The sequence below is a fragment of the Juglans regia genome, chromosome 2 (assembly GCF_001411555.2).
Source record: "Juglans regia cultivar Chandler chromosome 2, Walnut 2.0, whole genome shotgun sequence".
NCBI lineage: Eukaryota > Viridiplantae > Streptophyta > Magnoliopsida > Fagales > Juglandaceae > Juglans > Juglans regia.
The window spans coordinates 25,908,123-25,931,795 of record NC_049902.1 but is presented as its reverse complement, the minus strand read 5'-3'; the positions used below and the strand labels follow the sequence as shown (position 1 = coordinate 25,931,795).

Below are 23,673 nucleotides of genomic sequence, written 5' to 3'. Positions count from 1 at the left end.
TCAATCATAAAAATAATTGATTTAGACACCGTTTGGATTCAGAAAGTGTTTCATCTCATCTCATCTTATTATTATATTTTTTTTAAAATGTCATACAAAATATAATAAATAATTCAACTTTTTTAAATCTCAATTCAACTTTTTCAAATTTTAAAAAAATAATAATATTAATAATTAATATTCAAATAATATTTTTTCAATTTTTATCTTTTATCTAAAATCATATTATCATTTCATCTCTGAATTTAAATTAGTCCTTAATTATTAGTCTTGTCAGCAAGATTAGAACAATAGGAATAATTTTTTTTTTTTTTATAATAAAAGGAAAATATCTTATACATATGAAAAATTTGAATTTGAAACTCTTGATCTTGTTTTTTTTTTTTAAAAAAAAAAATAATACCAAGCAATTACGTGGGATTAAGATTCTTTCAATTTACCCTTAGAAAAAAAAAATGAAGAAATAAACACAAAAAGAATTAATACCCCCGGGCCCAGGTGACAGAAAAAGCCGAATATCCATTGCTCTCCAAATCACAGAGACGCGCCCCAATCAATACCCGCACATTTTGGCCGAAATACCCTCATTTCAAATATTCTTTAAAAATAAAATAATTAATTAATTAATTAATTAAAAATTTAAGAAAAGTAAAAAGGAAGAGAAGAGGTTGAAACGAACAGCAACAGTCTTTTTAGTATTAAAAACCTTGACCACACCTGAACTTCACTAATAAGTAATAAGCAACCCCTCTCCCTCTCCCTCTCCCTCTCTCTACGATGCATAGACAGTCTCTGGGGTCACCAGTCTCGAAGCTCCACGGCCATGGCGGAGCCAAGGACGACACCCTAATAGTCGAAGAGCCAAAGCGCAACGACAACCTTTATGACGACAACGAAGACGAGGAGGAGTACAAAGCATCGAAACCCCCCCGTCTGTCTTTGTCGCCGCCGCCTCCGAGGCCCGAGAAGTTCGTCCACGTTATCCCCCTTCTCACCCTTTTCTGCTTCCTCATCCTCTACCTCTGCTCCCACAATCCCTCTCAGTCTGGTAAGTCTTCGTCCGACTTACAATCAACCACCTCCCCGTCATTTCTGTTTGTTTAATCCTTGCAGTTGGATTTCGGTTTATTTGTTTCAGATTTGGCTCAGTTCAATGGATTTAAGAGACCAGCGAAGCACATAGGTATAATGCACATTCTGATTCTGATTGTTCTTTAATTAGTCGACTTCTTTTCCGTGTTTTTGCCGTTTGCTTATTGACTCGTTTGCTCCGACTTCTTCTAAAACTCAGACGAGATTAATAACGATGTCGATCGATTTATTGATCTCCAAAAAGGCGATGTTTTGGCGATCCGAAGCCTCCGCAACCTGCAAGAGCTCGAAAAACGCTCCCCGAAATCTCGCTCCCACCGAAAACACGCCGATTTCTAGGCCGCATTTTCTCCCGGTTGTCCTCATCTTCTTCACACCCCCCGACTCTCCGTCTGCTCTATCTGCGGTACCGGGTTCTGACCACGCGATTGTCTCCGTAGAAACCACACGTGCGTTTCGTCTTCCCATATCAGTATTATTATTTATTTAATTCTGGCACGTGTATGTACATCCGATTGCAGCATTGCTAAAATGCTAGGCTTGTTATATTTTTGTTTTGGATTTGTAGAAATATTTTCAAACGGACAGAATAATCATCTTAAAGAATTTCCAAGTTTTTCCTTTTTTTTTTTTTTATTAAAAATGCAAAAATGCGATTTAAATGAGGAAAAAAATGAAGCATAAAACAAGGCAAATAACGTTTATAACTCAGAAGTGGCGTAGGATAAGCGGAGCATGCGCTGGTTGTTTTTGTTGTCGTTGTTGAGATACAGCTGGCTGTTCGGACCGTTACTGCACCTCGTTTTGCGGTTGGAACGCCAGCTGGAAAGCTGTGCTGGTGGTACCAGGTGCTCCCAGTTTCAGTACCCATGACTCCTCATCCTGAGATGTTTCTGTGAACCTCACAACGGGATGGTCACAACTTTTTGTGCTCCGGGTCTTTCCTCCACTCACACAGTCACACGTTGGCAAAGTTGCCCGTGTGACATTAAGCATTCAGGCTTGTTTTTCTTATGGATTGTGTGTTTTTACCTTACGTGTCGCAATCTGAAGACGGTTGCACGGGAGAAGAAGAAGCTCAGAATATCTCGAAAGTGTCGGTCACTCAAGGAAGTATAGCTGTACGTACTGCGATTTACTTAAATTTAAAAAAAATAAAATAAATAATTGGTAGACCTTTCTTTAGGCTTTAGTGTTGTGTCGACCGGGGGAAGGACCGGATTGGACACGGATAAATAATAGACATGGTGATAACGATCACGTGCCACGACATTATGACAGGTGTCGTGATATAACCAGGGTGCAGTGCTTCGGGTTGATCTTGGTTGTCCATTGCAACGATTGTATGTACTACTAAAGTGTAACAATTATATTCCCCGAATTTGATGTTATAATTTGGTGAACATGCATGATGCAATAGACAGACACTCATATGAAATATATTTATTCCCCGAGACATTTTTTTTATACATTTATTCTAAGATTGAATAATAATACTATCACCGCTTCCGCATATCCGGATTATGTAGGGAATGAATGCCATTTATTGTTATTTTTGTTGTTTTGTTTTAATAATATTAAAAAAAAATTTAGAAGTGTAAAAAAATACATATAAAAAAAAGTCAAAAAATAAAATACACCAAAATAATTAGGAGTAGCTCCCAGCGGTGAATGTAGTTTAAGGAAAATGACTTTTATCACTGGTTTAATAATATTATGATTTTTTTTAAAATATTTAAAAATATAAAAAAATATATGTAAAAAAAAATAACAAAACAAAAAGATGAATTATACCTAACGGTAGCTCCCAACTACTGGGAGGAGCGGTGGACATTGCATCGTCCTTCTAGATTTTCATATAAGAAATGTTAGATACAATTATGATTGTACAAGCGTTACATATTATTTTTAAAAAATAGTGAGGTTTATTATTATTATTATTTTTATATAAATCATATATTTATTCATTTTTTTTAGTACATTCTATATGTGTAAATATTATTTCACTTATTAAATAACCTACATGAGGTGCATTCATTCTCTCACATGATGCGATGTTATTAGAAATTAATATTTATTTAAGGCTCTAAGCAATTTTAACGGTATGCCATTTATCACAGGATTGGACTGCTGCTGCATTATTCATATCGTAGAAATATCTAATAATAGGAATGATAATCGTGTGGAATGTATAAGTATGGTGTAATTTTATAGAATTTATATAAAAAATAAATAAATTATTTAATAATAAATTTTAATTTTTTTCAAAACGATTACATAATAGTTGCACGTTCAAAATTGTATGTATCATTCATTAATCATCTAATAAATGTAATCAATATTTTTCCTTCTTTTTCAAGGCCAAGAAGTGTAATGCAAGATAATTTTCTATGGCACATGTAAGGAGAGAACTAAGTTTTTCTATGTTTTCTTTTTTATTTATGTACTTTCTTCACAATTTTTTAACTCTACAAAATTAAATGCGGCTAATGAGCAGTGCTTGCCAAAAGCATAGAAATAGGAAGCAGTTGCATAAGTATAATGTGGACGCATGTAGATGAATTGAAAGCTAAGTTTTGTCAGTGATTAGATAGAAAGGAAGAGCAGTCGGCAGTTTGGCTTTGCTATCGCTGATAACTTGGTATAGACTATAGAGTCCGTGTAGTCCGTTAGAATATTATTTTTAATATTAATATTATTTTAAAGTTTAAAAAAATCAATTATTTATTATATTTTATATAAAATCATCACTTGTTTTAAAAGTTTAAACCGATGAAAAAAATATATTTTATTATTTATTTTATATATTAACAAAAGTTAAAATAGATTAGTTGAAATAATTAAGATAATCATAATTTGGAACCAATAATATAAGAGAATTAAGCCTTTACGTAGCAGGTAAGGTAAGTTGAAGGTGTGATCTTTTTAAGCGAAATAATGGAGACTATGCTATGATTAAGATGGGAATAGAATAAAAATAAAATAAATGGTCCCTCTTCATTTGGAACAAAAGCAAAAAACAAGTGTGGCCCCCACTATCTATCACGAGGTGGTCCAATACGACACATCATCACATGAGGTCGTGATTATTGTACTCAAATCACAGTCTAATGTTCATTCTGTGATTATTGTAGTCATTATTGTAATGAGTAAATATGTTTTGGAAAATTGAGATTTATCAAGAAGGATGGATAAATTATAAGAATTAGATCAACCAATTATTTTATTTATTTTATTTAAATAATAAGATTTGATTTATAAAATTTATATTTTAAATTAAATTATGTTATATAAATATTTTATTATGTGTAAATTATTTTAATGAATTTTTTTTAAAGTACTTCAAACAAATCATAAATAAAGGTAAATTTTTAATGTATTCATTTTTCAACGAATCTATTCCCATTTTAATGAATCAATTTGAACTTGCTTACTAAAAGGGAGAGGAGAAAACATTATCTAAATATTGTCCGAGACACGTTTGGATAGTGAAAATATTTTATTTTATCTTTTTATTATAATTTTTTTAAATTTTTATATAAAATATAATAAATAATTTAATTTTTTAAAATTTTAAGACAATAATAATATTAAAAAATAATATTTTATTTAATTTTAAATTTTTATCTAAAATTATCTCATCTCATCTAGCACTATCCAAACCTTGTTTAAATGTGGTCCACCTACGTGTTGAACATTCTATTTGTTTTTTTCTAAAGAATTTTTACTATTTTTTGTTTCATTAACGACGAAAGATGAGGACGTGACAAAGTTAAGCCTTTCAATGGCTACTGATCTTTTGTAGGTTTTGGATTTTGCAACGTCGCATACAAGGGAATTCAAGTGGTGTGGCCACTACGAAAAGATGGCAACTTTCCTATATTAAAATGCCTATTTAAAAAAAAAAAAAAAATCCACGGAAAATGAGGATAATTAATAAAATTTGGGACACATTTCCTATTCCTTAACAAAAAATGCCATGAAAAAAAGAAGAAAATTGATGTTCTAAACTTTGCTAAATTCCAGCAATTTTTATTTTATTTTATTTTTTTGTGCGTTAAGAAGTTCTCCACATGATTTGGTACTCTAAAAGAGAACTACAATTTATATACCCGACTTTTCATTGTTTTTAAATTCACATTTTAAATTATTTAATTAGATATTTTGCAGGTCGAAAAATAGAATATAGAACACAATTATAAGGATCAAATCATGACAGAAGGTGTAGATCATGGCTAAGATTTGAAAATATAATTAAAAAAAACAAAATAAATTATTTTCAATAAAGGAAAATACAAACAAGTACTAGAGTGTCATAAATAGAGTAATATTACTAGATACAGATCAAGACTATGAAAACGTCTTACACTTTATTCGAAAAAAAATAAAGTATAAAGTATACTATTAAAAAATTTATATTTCTATGCGAGTACGTGAGACTTATACATTCTGTAAGCTAAACTCATTTTCTACCTTAAATATTGTTGTCCATCAAAAGCGTTATCTTTAAGTGGGGGATCAAGTGGGTGGGAGTAGTTTTGAATCTTTTGATTCTTTGAAAGCTTGAGAGTCAAGAATTTAAGATAGTTTTGTTTTTGAGTAGCAGCAAAAAGTGGATGAAAGCAAACTCAGCAATGTTTGTCCTTTGGCTTTTCATTCTCATTTCAAGGATAAAGTTTCCCAATAAACTTTATAACCTTTAATTCTCATTTCATCTGCAATCAAAACATTTATTTTTTTAAAGAGCTACTACCGTGAGGTTTAGATAGTGAATTGAGATAAAAGTTAAATAAAATATTATTTTTTAATATTATTATTATTTTGAAATTTAAAAAAAAATTAAATTATTTATTATATTTTGTGTAAAAATTTAAAAAAATTATAATGATTAGATGGGGTGAGTTGGAGGCATTTTTGTATCAAAATCGAGCCTAAATAAAAAAAAGTAATCTACATGGTTTGGTTTGATGTTAAATTGGTACTTCATCTTGTGGTCTTTAACCCAACATTAAAGCAACTTTAAAATACTGTAGGGAAAAAAAAACAAAGTTGGCATATAAAAAGTCAGAAGATTTAAAACAAAAATAAAAGCTGAAAAAAAATATATAAAGTCAAAATTTAACTTGATTTTTGATATTCTAAATGAAGAACGTGAGGATCTTAAACTTGTAAGAAGAGAAATCTTGATAGAGACAGAAACCGATGTGATATAGAGTCATTATTAGATGATCTCGAAATACAAAAGTGATATTTTCATGCTATTTATATTATGTTATACAGTCCCAAATATCTGTGATTCAAAAGCTATGCAACCTTGACAAAATACATAAACCGAAGTTCTATAGACTCATTATTAAATGATCTTGAAGTACAAATAACGATCCTAATATATATAGAAAAATTTTATTCAGTAACCTTACACCACACACCTGCTGAGTAAAATAACTCATATATATATATATATTATATATATATACACAAAAAAGTTGTGTAAGCTTCAGCACTTTTTCTCGTCTACATGTCTCTCCATATCATATATGACTTGTGATAATAATTTCAAATCACATATACAGACACTACCAACCGATACTAACCAACAAACCGACCTCATTATTCACTGATTAATGAAATGGGAATTTTCTTTTCTTTTTTGGGTGCCAAAAGATAAAGCCATGCATTTTATAAAGGGACAAGGCACTGAAAGAAATGATAATTATATAGCAAATATGCATATATATAGATAGATAGATAGATATAGAGGCTCCATGGTCTCGAGATTAGGTTTTCTCCATCATTAACTCGTGTCTTATAAAATCCACTGTCTTGTTTGGTAGTGTATGTTCAAAATGTATTTATAAAACAATCTTAATTAGGAGGTTAATTACACTCGGATTGCCTTGAGCTTTCGTTCGTGGGTCCCTTGGTGCCCAAAACTAATGATATACCAATTGATTGAGTTATCACAGAGTGATCTTTTTTTTTTTTTTTCCTTTTTAATTTATAGATCAATCAATTTATAGATTAACTGTACTGAATCCTTCTTCAATCAACGCATTTTTTTTATTTTTTTTTATTTTTAAGAAGATTCTTATTTCTTTTCATTCCTGTCTCTTCTGTTTTACATTCGTCATCTTTTATATTCAAGAGAGGAATCAATGATTTTTTTTTTTATGGGACGGTCGATGATGCTTCCTTTCTTTATGGTCAAAGTGTGCTTCAATGTTCAGTGGAATGGTTGATGTTTGGACTTTTAAATTTTTAATTTTATTTCTCCGTTTGCTTACGACAAACTCACTACTACATTTAATTTTGGGAGTGAATGTATCGAACAAGTGATACACTTGAAAACATGTAAGAGTACCGAAAGTAGTTTTCAAGTATTTTTAAGGACATAATACTATAATGTCCGACGCACAAAGCACAAAAGTTTGTATGTATTCGAGAAATTAGTCTAGAAAAAAAATAACTTCTTATACTTTTGTTAAGAGAAAGAACAACAAAATTATTAGGGTGTTATTCAATTACCACATGTTTTTAAGGAGCAGCCCCACCAAAGGAATGAACTCCTTTCCTTAATTCCTTTCAACTAAGCTCTGATATTAAAAATGAGTTTAGATATCAATTGCTTTCTTACATGTTTGGGTTTGGGCAGCCTTTTCGCAAGACATCCCCCGAGTCCAGACATCATTGACATGTTTGGCACCCAGTGCTACGCAACCAAAACATTCACGTCTTGGTGCCACCTACTATCATGAGTTATGTTGAGTTAGGCTTGATTTCCTATTGAAAATACCATTTCAAAACCTTGGCTTGACTGTTGTTCGATCCTAGCTCGACTATGGCTCGACACTTAGCTCGAATGAGTGCCTACCCTAAACATCCGCTCACTTGAAACCTTGACAGTCAGCTCGAACGAGTGCCTATCCTAAACATCTGCTCGACACACACTTGATGTTTTGCTTGAGCAAATGTTTAGTTTTAGGGCTTCTCACGCCATGGACTATAAATACATGTTTTTCTCATGTATTTTTCAAATCATCAGCATCCGTATGCTAGAGAGAGAGAGAGAGAGAGAGAGAGAGAGAGAATCCTTTTGTAAAGAATCTTGAGTGTTCATTTATTGGAGCTTAGGAGTTAAGGATTTTGTGATTGATCTCTTGAACTCCACTTTTGTTGATAGTGAATCCGTTGAGACCGACCCCGCCAGTGGACGTAGGCTCACAATGAGCCGAACCACTTAAATCTTAGTGTTCTTTGTGTGATTGTTATTATTTATTTTGTTTGCTTCCGTTGTTATATTTTAAATTAACCTTTTGACAACCAGTTAATCCCAACAAACAGTCCGTATATATGCGAAAACATTTTTTATAAAGGGGAAAAAAATACCGAGCAAATATTTCGATAAACCCCTACCCCCCAAAAAAAAAATATATATATATATAAAGTCAAAGAGAATAAAGAAATTAAATAACAAAACCCAAAGAAAGATATGAATAACAATCCCAGGTTGAAGAATCGTGAGCATTCAATTTGACATTTTCTTCTCATAAAGAAAAGTCAAACCAAATGCAATCACGACCAACCATTTGGGGAAATTTGTCCTACAGTCGCCACTTTCACACTATAAAACACAGCAAGTAATCCAGCGAGATTCCAGAGTTCAAACAATTTGTATTTACAGTAAATAGCAAGTCAAAGGATTAAACCTTGAGCAGGTGATGGCTTAGAAGCTTCAGATGCCCTTGGAGTCTCGGAAAGATGAACCTGAGCATAGTCATCAACCATTTTTCTTTTCTGTTCCTCTTCAACAATTCCCACTTTCTCTTTTGTTTTCTGGCCAACTTCTTCAGCTGCCTTTGCAACCTTGCTAAAAGCCCCTGTCACCCATGAAGCTCCAGTCAATACATATCGGTTCTTCATTATTGCAGAACCGGCACTACTGACCGTCTGCTCTGCAGCTGCAAATGCTGTTTTGGTTTTCTCTGAAACCAGAAATTTCTGATCCACTTCTCGTACTTTGTCACCAACCACAGATGCTCCAACACTGATTTTCTCACTGAACCCAATCTTTTGGTCAAGAGAAGTGACTTTGGCCGTGGCCGTTGAAGTTAACTGGTGCTTCTCATCAAAGCCCTTTGCTTTGCCGACAGCATCTTTTCCTAAGATAAAACCCTTAGCAAGCATACTGCTAACTACATCCTCTGCCTTTCTAAAAGCAGATTCAGCACCACCCGCTGTTTTATTTTGTGTTGCCTGCAGACATTTGAGCAAAAATCAATCAGGGTCAATCTAGATTGTGCAATAGATAGTAGTTATGACAGAGACTCTTACAGGGGGTGTAGCAGAAGCGGCAGGCGGTAGCTTGTATTCTGTATCCAGAGTTATGGTGACAGACAGATCAACTATTGTTGCTCCCTGAGATAAAATTCAGTTGTAAATGAAACTTGTTTGTATGCATAGAAGAGTGGAGACCCATGTATATGTAATGTAATGAAATGTGCCAATGCGTTGTAAGATCATCAATTTAATGTAGTAAAAAACATATAGTAGAGCAGCATGATGCCAAATATACAGTCAATTGATTGTTCTTCCCACTGAATATATGTTTTTTTTTATTGGCACCGGGTGTCCAGGAACAGTGTCCCGACTAATCCTAGGGGTGCACAAGCCCTCAGCAAGGAGTTTCTCGCAAGTGCACCTTGGGTAATTCAAGGAAAAAATCCCCCAGTCCGATGGCCCCTACTGATTGTTTGCACTGAAGGGGATTTGAACCTTAGACGTGGGGGAGCATACCCCCAAACCCAAGGCCTTTACCACTTGAGCCAACCCCTAGGGGTTCCAATTGAATATATGTAAAGCATGATGAGAGTTCTTCATCCATTATATACTACTCCTACATCCTCACTAGAGGGAGCACAGTTTATGATACTTGGAAAATTCAACAAAAACAATTTAAACATGTGCCATAAAAGCCTATCTTTACTATATATTTTTTTGATTGGTAATTTATTATCTATATACAACACAAGAAACTAGTACAAACATGATAAGCAGTTGACCTCTTATTATCATTATATTTTGATAAGTAGCCAGTTGACCTCTTATAGAGGCTATCATTATATGAAATAATTGAGAGAGAGAGAGAGATTTGCAGCACCGTGCCCCACATAAATCTAGTGTCCTCACATCCAAGTCTGCCAATCTAGGACTCATAAAGTCTTATCTTTCATCCAATCAATCGTGTCATTGCACTCCCACAATCCACTTATCTTTCTCCTGCACTTATAGCAGCTTCAGTGAAATAATTTCTCCTAACAAGTACACCTGTTGATTTTTCTCAACGAAAACCAAACCATTTACAACTTGTCCTCATCTCGTGCAAAGTCGGTGCAAGATTTTAGATTTTCCACAATAGATTTGATAATTATCTTACTATTATCATGTTATCACTCAGCAATCTCAACATCTCCATTCTGATTACCATCATAATGTTTTATTTTTAAATGTCTTTCTTATATTCCAAGCATTATTTGTTATCAAGAAACTACATATGTTCTAGGCTGGGAAAAGACTGATGTAGGACTACCTAGGACTTTGACCTGCCCAATATGGCTAGAATCTAGAGGACACGAAGAAAGGCCAAGATAATTTGCCCAGCCCTTTGATGTGCCCCAGATTTTTTTCTTGTCTCGTAATCGCCACCGATTTTAAGAGGAAATCAGGAAACATGCATAGAATGGAGACATTGGGTATCTTCCATGAAGATAGATGATCTAAACCATGACATGGTTACAACAAAAACATTCTCCTCGAAGAATGGAGACCAAATACCAGGATTTCACAAGAACTGTTTTATAAACGAGAATGAGTAATAAAGCACACTGGCAGCAGCCTTTCCCCTTTGTTGCTGCTATTCCATAGACCTTTTTCTGATAAATAAAAATCATTATTAATAAGTGCAAAAGGCAAACTGGCCCATAGATTCTTCAGCATTAGTATTGCTGGAGATGTTTTTTTAAATCAATCCAGTTTCTTCCACTTGCTTTCTATCTCAATTAAAAAACTCAGTTTCGATCAGACATAATTAACAGCCCACTTTTACATCCCCTAAATAAACAACCAATCCCTTGAAAGTCTTAATGTGGACTAAATGTAGGTGAAATGTCAAATGGCCATGAGTTTACGTGTTCTGATAGAATTTTCATCTTTTATTCCTACTTGACTTTCCTTTTTTCCTGTATCTTTGCTCTACTTCAGGAAATGACCCCCCCCCCCCCCCCCCCCCCCCCCCCCCAACACCCCAAAATGTGCAGCATTTCTTAAGCACTCTTAATAGAAAAAGAAAAAAGAACAAACTTAGTTTGAAGTATCAAAACTAGACTCAAATCCTTCTTAAGCTCTTCAGAAATTCATATTCCCAGTTCCCACTAACTTTAAGGACCACAACTATGTACTGCTAGCTTCTTGGTTGATTTACTTTCTTCTTATTATTACTAACAGACTACCTCTAATCCAGGTTATACTAGATCCTAGGCATATTACATGTTTAGAATTATCATCTTGGTAATGCATTTTCCTTTAAGAAAATTCATCTTTGAAATATTGGACACAAAACAATTTTGTTGTCCTTTCAATTTTCTTCGTAAGAAAATATGTACTTAAGTGAAATTACCGAAAGAAGAACTGCAGTCTCAGCTCCTTGTGAATCCTTGAAGGTAACATAAGCAATTTGAGACCGCTCATTATCACTGCATAAGCATTTGATAAGATTGTTATTCATATAATAATGATCTGAAGAAAGTTAGAGAGAGCAAGAGAGAGAGTTTTGGGGGGGGGCAACAGACAGGACCAAAATACCAACCTGCGCATTTCAACATAGTCAATATCACCAGAAAAAGAAAAGAACTCCCTGATGTCTCGGTCAGAAGCTCCTAAGGACACATTGCTAACTTTAACAGTTTTTATCTGCAGTTAGAGCACATATGTAACTAACACCGCAGAGGAAAACTAGTACAGCATAATAGATTATGTTTTAAGGATAAGAAATAAATAATAGAATCACTCAAAATCCAGCAAAGCAAGGGCTCATACAAGGTTAGAAGTTTTTTTTTGTAAGTCATACAAGGTTAGAATTTGAGAGTGTTGATTCACCAATTCAAAGTTGGAAAGTGAGAAGTGAATATCCATTAGAGCCAAAACATGGGAGAACATAAAGAAAGAAAGGTGATAGAAAGAAATAAAGAGAGAAAGTGATTTCTTCTGTATGAAAGTCAATGCTTGGGTTGTAAGAAAAGTAGATGAATGGAAGTATCTTTTTAAGATTTCTCTTTCATGATTAGTGAATCTCAAATTATGATTTATGTTAAACAACAGTTTACCAATGCGATGCATCTTGGCAAGCCCACCTAATGCCATGCATATTCCATTTTTTAATGTCATGCCTCATGACATGTTTTTTGTCAGATTTGGCAAAAATGGTGCTGGGCGGTTCTGAGCTCAGCGTAAATGGAAAGGAAACAGAGCAAGGAAAGGAAGAATCAATTCTGTATAAAAATTGCTACCTTCTCTATGCTGTACAGTAATGAATTTATAGAAAGAATCAACTAAGCTATGTAATGAAAAAGTACTGAAATATCCCTAAACGAATATACAAATAGCAAATTATTTGCTGGAAGTTTGTTGGGAATTCTGTTGCATATTCCTTGAGGCGTTTGGCAGTGTAGCAGCTGGTATATCATTCTGTAATACAAATCCCTCTAAGGTTGCCTCTTTCAAAATGAAATAATTAGTATAAAAGGGAAGTAGCTAACCTTCCATCAAATAGTGCAAGTTCCAATCCCATAAATCACAGAGGTCCCAATCTATACCATAAATTACTCAATAACATTTTTTACTATATAATTATTTGGCTAATACAGAAGAATGACCGTCCAAATAGTTTTTTTTTTTTTTTTTTAATGTCGGGAACCTCTCCAAGGCAGAGTTTTTCGGACTCACTCCTGCAGAGTAAACTCCAATCCCGTGCACCGTACCATCAAAAGTTTATCTACACGGAACTGGTTAAATTACTGACTTTTCACTAAGATGTGTGGTTCTAAAAGATTGTTTGGTGTTGAAGCTTGGACCTTGAAAGGAGTGATACCTTAAAACCAAGGCCAATCCTTGGAGCTCATTACCAATCTTGTTTCACCAAATCATATAGAACCTCCTATAGCACAAAATATATTGAGAGAAGCAATAATAATCGTACGGATCTGTGCCAAATCCGTGAGTCAAACACCCAACTTATGTAATAAGTAAACAATCGATCGATCGAGTCCTAAGAAATCACAACAAAAATACAAGCACATACATGGAGGGAGATACGGAGAGGGAGAGAGAGAGATGAAAGATACTAACCGACATCTTAATATTGATTCCAAGAAGTAAGAAGCAGAGCGATTTTATTTGACACTGTTGAGAGTCTGAAAGAAAATCCGAAAATGAGGCTCGACTCGAGGTAGGAGATCGTTTTTTGAAGATGGAGCGAGGAGAGAAAAGAACGTGGGCTTTGGGTTGCACGTGTGAGGAGTGTCTTCGTACGTGCCGTGTATCCACCCCTAGGTAACGGCGTCAATTAAACGGGAGGAATTCAGTTGGGGTTTGGAGGACTTGACTCTTGAGTCTTGATTCCCCTTCCCGTGTACGATACGTTGAGTATTGGTTTATGCATTTTTTAAAAAGTCAATGTTAGATATAATTTTAAAATGTGTATTATTTTTTTGTAAAATGTTAGATTTATTATTAAAAAAATAATTTGTTCATTTGAATATTAAATTTATCTATTTTTTTTAAAGAAAATATGCGAGACTTGCATACTCTAAAACTATATATATTATTTCTCTTTTCAAAACTATACAACATTTCCTATCTTGAAATTTCATTTCTAAACATTAATCATACATACTAAATTTTTCTAATTTAAATTTTTAACTTTTTATTTAAGAATAATTTTATTTAAAAGCCTTTAACACCACTTATATATCGAGTCTTAATGGATCTACGAATAATTCTATTTAACTCGAATCCATTAACTTCAAATTCAAAACCACTAAGTTCGTGTCGTGTTTATGTTAAATTCACGAATCGTATTATATATTGTCGCCTCTACATATAGTCACCTCTGGATAACTGTATCAACTAATAATTTTTTATTCCAGCAAAAGTAGGAAAATAGTTAAAATTTCATAAGCCATTTTTAAAATAAATAAATAAATAAAGCTACAATTTCATAGTTTGCAATACAATTCATAAGCCATTCTTGTCTCAACAACAGGATTTTTAACGATTGATAAGCAAACCTTTATTAGAGTATCTTCATTAGTTTGGTCAAATTCATCTTTAAAATTTAGTAACTATCACATTTTTTTATATTTTCTTATTCTATTTAAATTCAATCTCCACATTAGATTATCCATTCACTCTCTATATAATAATAAAATATTATTAATTTAATAATTTTTTTATTTAATTTATTTTTAGCATATTTTGTATCTCTACCAATTAAATGTTAATAATAATTATATTCTAATTAAATTAATATTAAAAAAATCATATTTTCAAAAGTCATTTAATGCTAATAAAAAAATATTTGATTAAACTTATTTAAAATTCTATCTAAATTTTTTAATTACAAACCAAATAGTATTTTTGCTTGAAGTGAAAAACTAATATTTTAATATTTGTTTGGATTGAGAAATTAATATTTTAATATTTGGTGAATCAATTGTGGTTCTTCATATTTAGCCAACCACTGTAGCAAAAATATAAATTATTTTAGATTTACCTAATTCAATGTGAGATGTTTTTACATCAATTATGTAAATTTTAGCCAACCTCCTCATTTGGCCAAGCCAATGAGAATGCTCTTAGAGAAAAACACTTTGCATAAATAAGCGGTTACAAACTTCTACAACCACCAAAACTTACAAACCATTTTTGTTACCGACTATAACCAGCATAGCTTACAGTCACTTAAATTTGAACGTTGCTAGGGGTACAAGCGTTATTCGGGGACTAACGTGGCAGTGGAGGGTATGCATGTTCAAGCATTTACACAATTAAATTGAATTTATGCTTTTAGTTAACTCCATGGTTAGGCCAGCAAGCATTTAGATGGAAAGTTTATTTATATATATATATATATATATATATATCTATATATATATATTTTAAAGTGACTTCTTTTAATTTTTATATAGTTTAGGGACTATTGTTCTATTCGAGATGAGACCTGAGGACTAAATTTTAAAGGGTAGTGACCCCCCATTCTCTAATGCATAATTAAAATCTTTACATGCTCCGGTGATCACGGGCAATTAAAAAAAAAACCGTTTGTTCATGTTTCCTCTTATGGTTTTCACAGACCATTGGGGAGGATTTTTCCCTTCACCTCTTTGTGGAAGGTGTTCTCGTCTTGCTAGGCAAGCATTTTTTGGGTTTGCATTTCTGGTTTCCTGTTGAGCACTCATCAATGGCTGAAGACATCACCAATTTGTGGCGCTCTTTTAGTCTCACGAATACTGAACAAGATGGTGTTGTTGTCACTAATGAGGAACTTCATCCTACTCTGTCTAAAGGCCAGTTCGGTCTGATAGGAAAAGTGGTTGCTGAACAAAGGATTAATCGAGAGGGCTTTAAAAGTACCATGGAAAAAGTTTGGAAATTTGTTCAGGATCTCACAATTACAGAAGCGGGGGACAACTTATTTATATTTGAATTTGGTTCCCATGGTGATCTCTGTAAGGTTTGGGAAGGCCAACCCTTGTTGTTTGACCAACACCTTATTTGCCTCAACCTTTTAGATGAACTTATCCATCCCCGTGATCTTCCTTTTAACTCCACCCTGTTATGAGCCTAAATCTAAGGAGACATGTAAGGGCTACATAGGCAGGAGAATTGTTTGTTTAGCCAAGATTATTATTGTACATTTTTATTCCGTTATTTTAATTGAGTCCAGACCCAGTCAAATGGGTTGTTAGAGTTAAGGTCCACGTTGTGAGTTGGGCAGTTATCTGTAACGCACCAATCCGTGCAAATAGGAAGTTTGTTTCTGTAATGCTCTATTTAAATTAATTTCTGAGATGAATGAAACACAGAAAATAAGTTCTGAATTGCTGTGTGCAACTAGGAGGTCACTGGCTCCTTGAATTGTCAGTATTCTACCTGATTTAATTACAGAAATCATAACAAGTTGGTATCAGAGCCGCGTTCTTGCAACATGGCTGAGGGAACACGTTTGTCACAGCTTGTTGAAGCAGTTACGACTATACATGGAGAAACTGCTTCTTTGAAAGAAGCACAGAAACGACAGGAGGCACTTATAGAGGGAGTTTTACAACAGCTTAATAATCTGGCATCAAGCTATGATAGCTTGGTACAGATAACTACTAAGCTAAGTTTAGGAGAGGGAAGTTCTAATAATGCAAGAATGAATGCTAATTCCTTATTTGAGGGACACGGTGGCATCCAAGCAAGAACACTCAGGTTGGATTTTTCACGTTTTGATGGGGGGATCCCAGTGAATGGATTCTGAAGGCACAACAGTTCTTCACATACTGTCAAACGTCGGAGGATCACAAGCTGCAGATTGCTTCTTTCCACATAGAGGGGAAGGCGCTGACATGGTATTACTGGTTAATGGAGTCTAGTCCAGCAGCAAATTGGGACGACTTTTTGGTAGCTCTCCGCATCAAGTTTGGACCTTCGGCATATGAAGATCTAGTTGGTGCATTCACTAAATTAAGACAAACAGGGACTGTAGAAGAGTACCAAACAGCATTTGAGATCCTGTCAAACAAAATCACAGGGGTAAGTGAAGAATTTCGTATAAGTACTTTTCTAAGTGGATTAAGGGATGAACTAAGGATTATTGTTACCATGTTTAAACCAAATACCCTCTCTGCTGCCTTTGGGTTGGCTCGGTTGCAAGAAGAAGAGGTGGGTAGGAAACAATACCCTTACCGTAACCCACATAGCCAAAACAGTCCACATCCAAACACCCACAAACCAGCTCCACTCAGATTACTAGGTCCAAATCCAATACCAAGACTACCAGCACCTCCACCACCAGACTCACAACCAAATCCAAATGTTCCTAAGAGATACCATTTTCCCATAAAAAGACTTAATCCTAGCCAAATGCAAGAAAGGAGAGACAAGGGGTTATGTTATAATTGTGATCAAAAATACCAAATAGGACATAGGTGTAATTGGCCTAAATTATACCTGTTAGAAGTGCTGGAGTTGGGAGGGGGAGATTATGAGGAAGAGGAAGGGGAGGAGACCTATGCCCAGGGTGATATGGGAGTTGACCCGACAACACAGCAAGCTGAATTGCTGGTCATTTCCCTACATGCCATAGCAGGAGCTCCCTCACCAAAGACTATGAGGTTAGTGGGGAAAATTGGGAAAAATCCAGTTACAGTTCTTATCGATACTGGCAGCACACATAGCTTTATAGATATGAATGTAGCAAGAAAAATAAGGCTACCAGTGGAAGAAAGCCACTTGGCAGTCCAAGTTGCTAATGGAGCAACTTTTCCTTGCCATAGTTGCTGTAAGGCAGTGTTACTTAGGCTGCAAAGTTGTGATATTTTGGCTAATCTTTATTTGTTGACATTGGGAGGGTGTGATGTTGTATTGGGAGTAGATTGGTTGAGGAGTTTGGGAACAATCCAGTGGAATTTTACAAATTTGAGCATGAGGTTTCACGTTGAAGGGCAACAACTGTTGTTTCAAGGCTTAAAGCCACCTGAAAACTCTCTGGAGGAGGAACTAAAACTGAACAAAAATACTCTGGCCGAAGGAAGAGGCATTTGGCTGCAACTAATGGAGGCAGGCAACTCTAAGGGGAAGGCACCTGTAGATCCTGCCCTACAAGTTGTTTTAGACAATTTCCAAATAGTGTTTGCTGAACCAAGTGGACTCCCTCCCCCCAGGAGTCATGATCACCAAATCCAGCTCCAAGAGGCAGCCAAACCCACTTGTGTTAGGCCTTATCGTTACCCCTACTATCAGAAGGAAGAGATTGAGAAGCTGGTCAGGGAGATGCTAAAGGCTAGAATTATTCAACCTAGCCAAAGTCCTTATTCTTCACCCGTTCTCTTGGTGAGGAAGGCAGATGGAAGCTGGCGAATGTGCATTGACTATCGGGCTCTAAACAAAGACACTATCAAAGATAAGTTTCCCATCCCAAATATAGATGAATTGTTAGATGAATTACATGGTGCTGAACTGTTTTCCAAGCTGGATTTAAGATCAGGCTACCATCAAATCAGGATGAGTCCTGAAGATGTGCCTAAAACTGCCTTTCGTACACATGAGGGACATTATGAATTTTTGGTGATGCCCTTTGGGTTTACTAACGCACCATCAACCTTTCAGGGGTTAATGAATAAGATATTCAAATTTTATCTCCGAAAATTTGTATTGGTTTTTTTTTTTATGATATACTTGTGTATAGTAAATCTGTGGAAGATCATGTGGCTCACTTAAAAACTGTTTTGGAAGTTTTGAGGCACCATCAATTGTATGCAAAAGCTTCCAAATGTGTGTTTAGGTGTCGAGAAGTGGGGTATTTGGATCATGTCATCTCACGAGAAGGGGTTAAGGCAGATCCCTTAAAGATTGTAGCAATGGTGGAATGACCAATACCTAAAAACCCTAATGCTCTAAGGGGATTTTTAGGATTGACTGGTTATTATAGAAAGTTTGTGAAAGGTTATGGGAGCATTGCAGCCCCCTTAACTGCATTATTGAAGAACAATTCTTTTAGTTGGAATGAAGAGGCCACTCAAGCTTTTACAGCTCTTAAAGTAGCTATGGTAACCCCTCCTGTCCTTAGATTGCCAGATTTTTCTAAACCCTTTTTGGTGGAGTGTGATGCTTCGGGAAGAGGGCTGAGAGCTGTTTTAATGTAGTAAGAGAGACCCTTAACTTATTTAAGCCAGGCATTAAAAGGGAAGAATATGTTTTTATCAACTTATGAGAATGAATTATTGGCTCTAGTTTTAGCTATAAAAAAATGGAGGCATTATCTATTGGGGCACAATTTTAAGGTAAGGATAGACCAACAGGCACTAAAACATCTGCTGGAGCAAAAAGTTGGAACTCCATTCCAGCAAAAGTGGGTGGCCAAGCTGTTAGGCTTTGATTTTAGTGTGGAATACCGAAGTGGGAAGGAAAACAGAGCAGCAGACGCATTATCGAGGCTGCCCACTGAAAATGATGGCTTTGACCCACAGGAGAGTTTAGCCATCTGTGGGGAAGCCAAAGCAATCAGTGTGATCAAGGCAACTTGGTGGGAAGGGCTCCAACAAGCATACAACCAGGACCCTCAGTTGCAACAGCTCATTAGCCGTTGCCATTAGGGTGAACTAGACCTTCACAAGTACCAGATTCGCGGAAGCTGGTTATTTTATAAAGGCAGATTGCACTTGGGAACCCTAAAGCCTTACCAAGAGTTTGTGTTATAGCAGTACCATAGCAGCCCTATGGGAGGACATACAGGAACTCAGAAAACGCATGCAAGAATTAAACAGGAGTTCTTTTGGCATGGAATGCGCAAAGACATCAGAAAATTCATAAGAGAGTGTGATGTATGCCAAAGAAACAAAACAGAGAACCTCCACCCCGCAGGACTTCTACAGCCTCTGCCAGTACCAAACAGAGCATGGGTGGACATTAGTATGGACTTTATTGAATGTTTGCCCTTATCTAAAGGATACAGTGTTATCATGGTGATAATCGACAGATTCAGCAAGTACATCCACTTTATTCCTCTAGCACATCCATACACAGCAGCAGTAGCAGCAAAACAGTTCATGGATAATATATTCAAACTACACGACATACCACAAAGCATAGTCAGTGACAGAGATGCAATCTTTGCTAGCCAGTTCTGGAAAGAAATTTTCGGTATGTGTGGGACAAAGTTATTGATGAGTTCAGCATACCATCCTCAAACAGATGGCCAAATTGAGGCAATGAATAAATGGTTAGAAGGGTACCTGCGGTGCTTTACAGGCGATAGACCCAAAGATTGGGCCAAATGGTTGGCTTTAGCCGAATGGACATACAATACCTCAGTGCATTCATCCACAAAGCTTAGCCCTTTCGAGGTCATCTATGGCCAAACCCCACCACAGCTTTTGCCGTATGAGCCAGGGTCAACAGCAGTGCAAGCTGTCGAAGAAGAGTTGAAAAGCCGAGATTTTATCCAAGCCTTAGTGCGTGAGAACCTGCAAGAAGCTCAAACTAGGATGAAACATTATGCCGATAAAAACAGAATGGAAAGAGAGTACAAGGTGGGCGATTGGGTCTATTTGAGGTTAAGACCCTATCGGCAGATGACAGTAGCAGTGAGGAGGAACTTAAAGCTCTCGGTGAGGTATTTTGGCCCCTTCCAGATCATTCAAAGAATTGGCAAAGTGGCATACAAATTAGATCTACCCTCAGAGTTAAGGATCTACCCAGTATTTCACATAGCTTGCCTTAAAAAGAAGCTCGGAACCCAGGTGAGTCCAAGCCCTAGCTTACCGTCGATGATGGAAGATGGAACATTAGCACCTGCACCCAAAAGTGTTAGCAAGGAGATTAAAAAGAAAAGGGAACCAAGCTGGTATGGAGTGCTTAATCCAGTGGGAGGGATCGAATGAAGAAGATGCAACATGGGTAGATTTGGAAAAGCTGCGACAAAAGTATCCAGAACTCGTGGGCTAGTTCTTTTGAAGCGAGAGGCTGTGTTATGAGCCTAAATCTAAGGGGACATGTAAGGGCTACGTAGGTAGGGGAATTGTTTGTTTAGCCAAGGTTATTATTGTACTTTTTTATTCCGTTATTTTAATTGAGTCCAGACCCAGTCAAATGGGCTGTTAGAGTTAAGGTCCACGTTGTGAGTTGGGCAGTTATCTGTAACGCATCAGTCCGTGCAAATAGGGAGTTTGTTTCTGTAATGCTCTATTTAAATTAATTTCTGAGATGAATGAAACACAAAAAATAAGTTCTGAATTGCTGTGTGCAACTGGGAGGTCACTGGCTTCTTGAATTGCCAGTATTCTACCTGATTTAATTACAGAAATCATAACACACTCACATTTGGACCCAATTCCACAACCTTCCCTTTGCTTGTATGAATTCCATAATTGGACATCGACTAGGTTCGATGATCGGGACTGTCGCCCATGTCGCTGTTGATGATTCAGGAAATAGTTGGGGTAAGTTTTTAAGGGTCCTAGTCGAACTTGATTTGAGGAAGCCACTGCTACATGGGACAATGTTGACCCTACGAAATCAAAAGGTTTTCATGCCTTTCCTTTATGAGCGTCTTCCAAGGTTTTGTTTCTCCTATGGGGTTATCATGCATGGTGTTTCTGGACGTATGCAAAGGACTACAGTTGCCTCCTCCAGTGCTACCCTTTTCAAACAATATGGCTCTTGGTTTCTTGCATCTGCCTCATCTGCGAGATCTGGTGTTGGCCAATTCATTACTGGTGTGACGCCCCCGACCTTCGCTTGGGATGGAACAGAGACTTAGAGCATTGGGATATGTAATACAAAGTTACATACTCTCGTATATTACAGTTAATATGCAATGCATCCTACAAGTGCAACTACTAGAATACAATATTCGAAGCGGAATAAGGGTGATTAGTTATAACTCATGCCAAAATGAACTAAAACATCCTAATAGCATTAATAATCATCATAGGTTCAAACTTAAGGATAAAATCTCCTTAATACAAAATACTTAATTCAAGTTCCATAGTTAGATCAACTATTTCATACGCTCTGAAATATGAAGAGATAATGCTTATGAGCATCAAAATTATATCTAGTCTTCGCTCATGGTCTGACTCCTCTTCAACCATTTGTATCCAACGGTCCCTTATGTTCATTCTCTACTAGTCCTAACACAACTTCTATCATTCTGAGGGGAATGATAATGGGTCCACAAGGGTGAGATTTACTTGAAATCTTAGTAAGTTAAATAACTAACTTGCACAGAGATAAGATATGCATAATTAATGATAAACATGAGATGCACACAATGATATGTAGAAAAAAATCCGTATTTGTTTCCCATCCAGGTTCCTCAACATTTTCAGAAAAACTCTGATGCACTTTCTCTTTCAGAGAACATTTTCACTTTTTCATTTAAAAAACATGACATTTTGAAAAAGAACATTTCATACCTCATTGCTTTCAAGAATCATAATATTTCATCTTTATTAAAAGCCATCATTAACATATGTATAGTAGCAACACGATTCCCCATATGCACCGTGAGCACCTGTCGGTGACCGTAGCACAACTCATGTTGACACTACGTCTTTGTCTGCAGACATCGTTCTCAATGTATTGGTAATATAACATAACATCAACATAACATCATAACATATATACCCACCAGTATTAAGTATCATAACATTTGACTTCGTTCCGGCGTTCTTTAAAAAAAACTCATTCGAAGCCCATTGATTGTCCTTCGTCAACCTAGGTGTTACTACTCCATTCTTAAACACTCTAAAGTGGACAGAGGAGTTTTATTAAGATAATTCCTCATTCTAACCTTTGGGGTTGTGACAAAAATTATTTTCATGCAATACTTTGCAAAATGTATTTCATGACATGTGCATATGTAGCAAGCCTTCATATGAAAATGACATTTATATGCAATATGCTAAAAATGGTGAAAGTCTCACATATCATGTAAACAAGTAATCAAATGCTCAGTGATATATCATATGATGTTTCATGCTCAAAATGACATTTAATATGAATGTAGCGTTTATACAAAATCATAAATAAATTATCTAAGAGTAAGTTAGAAACTAACAAATTATCTAAGAGTAAGTTAGAAACTAACTTACAAACTTCTCGAGTTTAGAAATATCGTAGCGGCTGAAATCAAATTCGTACTAAGTTAGGATTTGTACTACTATGGAAGACATTGATTATGCCCAAAGAATAACGCAGTAGTTGTAGCACAGCTTTAGGGTGTCGATTTTACAGAGAGACAAATTAAAAGAATAGTAGAAGGAACAAAGAAATTAAAGAAAAATATTAAATGATTAATGGAGAGCAAATATTATTTTTAAATGCAAATTAAAGTTAAGCAAAGTGACTAATGGAAAAAAATACTCAAATTTGACGAACAATAAAGCGTCAAAGAATCCCTTGCACAAATCCGGTATTTTAATTATTCTTAATTCATTGAATAACTCAATTGGGAACTTAAATCTCAAAATTCACAATCGGAATGTATAGATTTATAAATCAAAATTAAACCAAATGTAACATTTTGAAAAATCATTCACCACTTTTAAAATACGTAAATTATTATCACTATTGAGAAAATCTAATGACGACAATATACTTAGGGAGCAATATTGCAGCAAAGAATTAGATCAATATAGGTAAATAATTGATCCAAACGTAATTAAAGAACTAATCCATTTAATAGAAAAAGTATGATTGAATCCATAAACAGAATAAATTCTATGATTACTCGGAGAAGAAAACATCAACAATGAATTGAGA

General features: G+C 35.2%; 3 protein-coding genes across 3 annotated transcripts; 2 read left to right on the top strand and 1 right to left on the bottom strand.

Annotated features, from left to right (window-relative positions):
• Window positions 1-700: 700 nt before the first annotated feature.
• LOC108982613 lies at window positions 701-1,708 on the top strand. The gene is made up of 3 exons (XM_018954046.2): window positions 701-1,048; window positions 1,139-1,183; window positions 1,292-1,708. The coding sequence occupies exons 1-3, from the start codon at window positions 778-780 to the stop codon at window positions 1,429-1,431; spliced, it is 456 nt and encodes a 151-aa protein (XP_018809591.1). The 5' UTR covers window positions 701-777; the 3' UTR covers window positions 1,432-1,708.
• Window positions 1,709-8,532: 6,824 nt separating this feature from the next.
• Window positions 8,533-13,647, bottom strand: LOC108982620 (binding partner of ACD11 1-like). Its single transcript, XM_018954057.2, has 5 exons — window positions 13,492-13,647; window positions 11,954-12,057; window positions 11,765-11,840; window positions 9,424-9,507; window positions 8,533-9,345 (listed from the first exon to the last, which is right to left on the bottom strand). The coding sequence occupies exons 1-5, from the start codon at window positions 13,495-13,497 to the stop codon at window positions 8,785-8,787; spliced, it is 831 nt and encodes a 276-aa protein (XP_018809602.2). The 5' UTR covers window positions 13,498-13,647; the 3' UTR covers window positions 8,533-8,784.
• A 1,957-nt stretch (window positions 13,648-15,604) lies between these two features.
• Window positions 15,605-19,502, top strand: LOC118347690. The gene is made up of 6 exons (XM_035687717.1): window positions 15,605-15,872; window positions 16,091-16,175; window positions 16,312-16,507; window positions 16,669-18,445; window positions 18,820-18,956; window positions 19,191-19,502. The coding sequence occupies exons 1-6, from the start codon at window positions 15,605-15,607 to the stop codon at window positions 19,500-19,502; spliced, it is 2,775 nt and encodes a 924-aa protein (XP_035543610.1).
• Window positions 19,503-23,673: the final 4,171 nt, after the last annotated feature.

Coding starts and splice junctions, on each gene's coding strand:
- LOC108982613 (XM_018954046.2), top strand. CDS start 778: ATGCATAGACAGTCTCTGGGGTCACCAGTCTCGAAGCTCCACGGCCAT. Junction 1,049..1,138: donor CCACAATCCCTCTCAGTCTG/GTAAGTCTTCGT, acceptor TATTTGTTTCAG/ATTTGGCTCAGTTCAATGGA. Junction 1,184..1,291: donor GAGACCAGCGAAGCACATAG/GTATAATGCACA, acceptor TCTAAAACTCAG/ACGAGATTAATAACGATGTC.
- LOC108982620 (XM_018954057.2), bottom strand. Junction 11,841..11,953: donor GACTATGTTGAAATGCGCAG/GTTGGTATTTTG, acceptor ATGCTTATGCAG/TGATAATGAGCGGTCTCAAA. Junction 9,346..9,423: donor CCGCTTCTGCTACACCCCCT/GTAAGAGTCTCT, acceptor AAATGTCTGCAG/GCAACACAAAATAAAACAGC.
- LOC118347690 (XM_035687717.1), top strand. CDS start 15,605: ATGGCTGAAGACATCACCAATTTGTGGCGCTCTTTTAGTCTCACGAAT. Junction 16,508..16,668: donor CATCAAGCTATGATAGCTTG/GTACAGATAACT, acceptor TGGATTCTGAAG/GCACAACAGTTCTTCACATA. Junction 18,446..18,819: donor TGTGCCTAAAACTGCCTTTC/GTACACATGAGG, acceptor GGGGATTTTTAG/GATTGACTGGTTATTATAGA.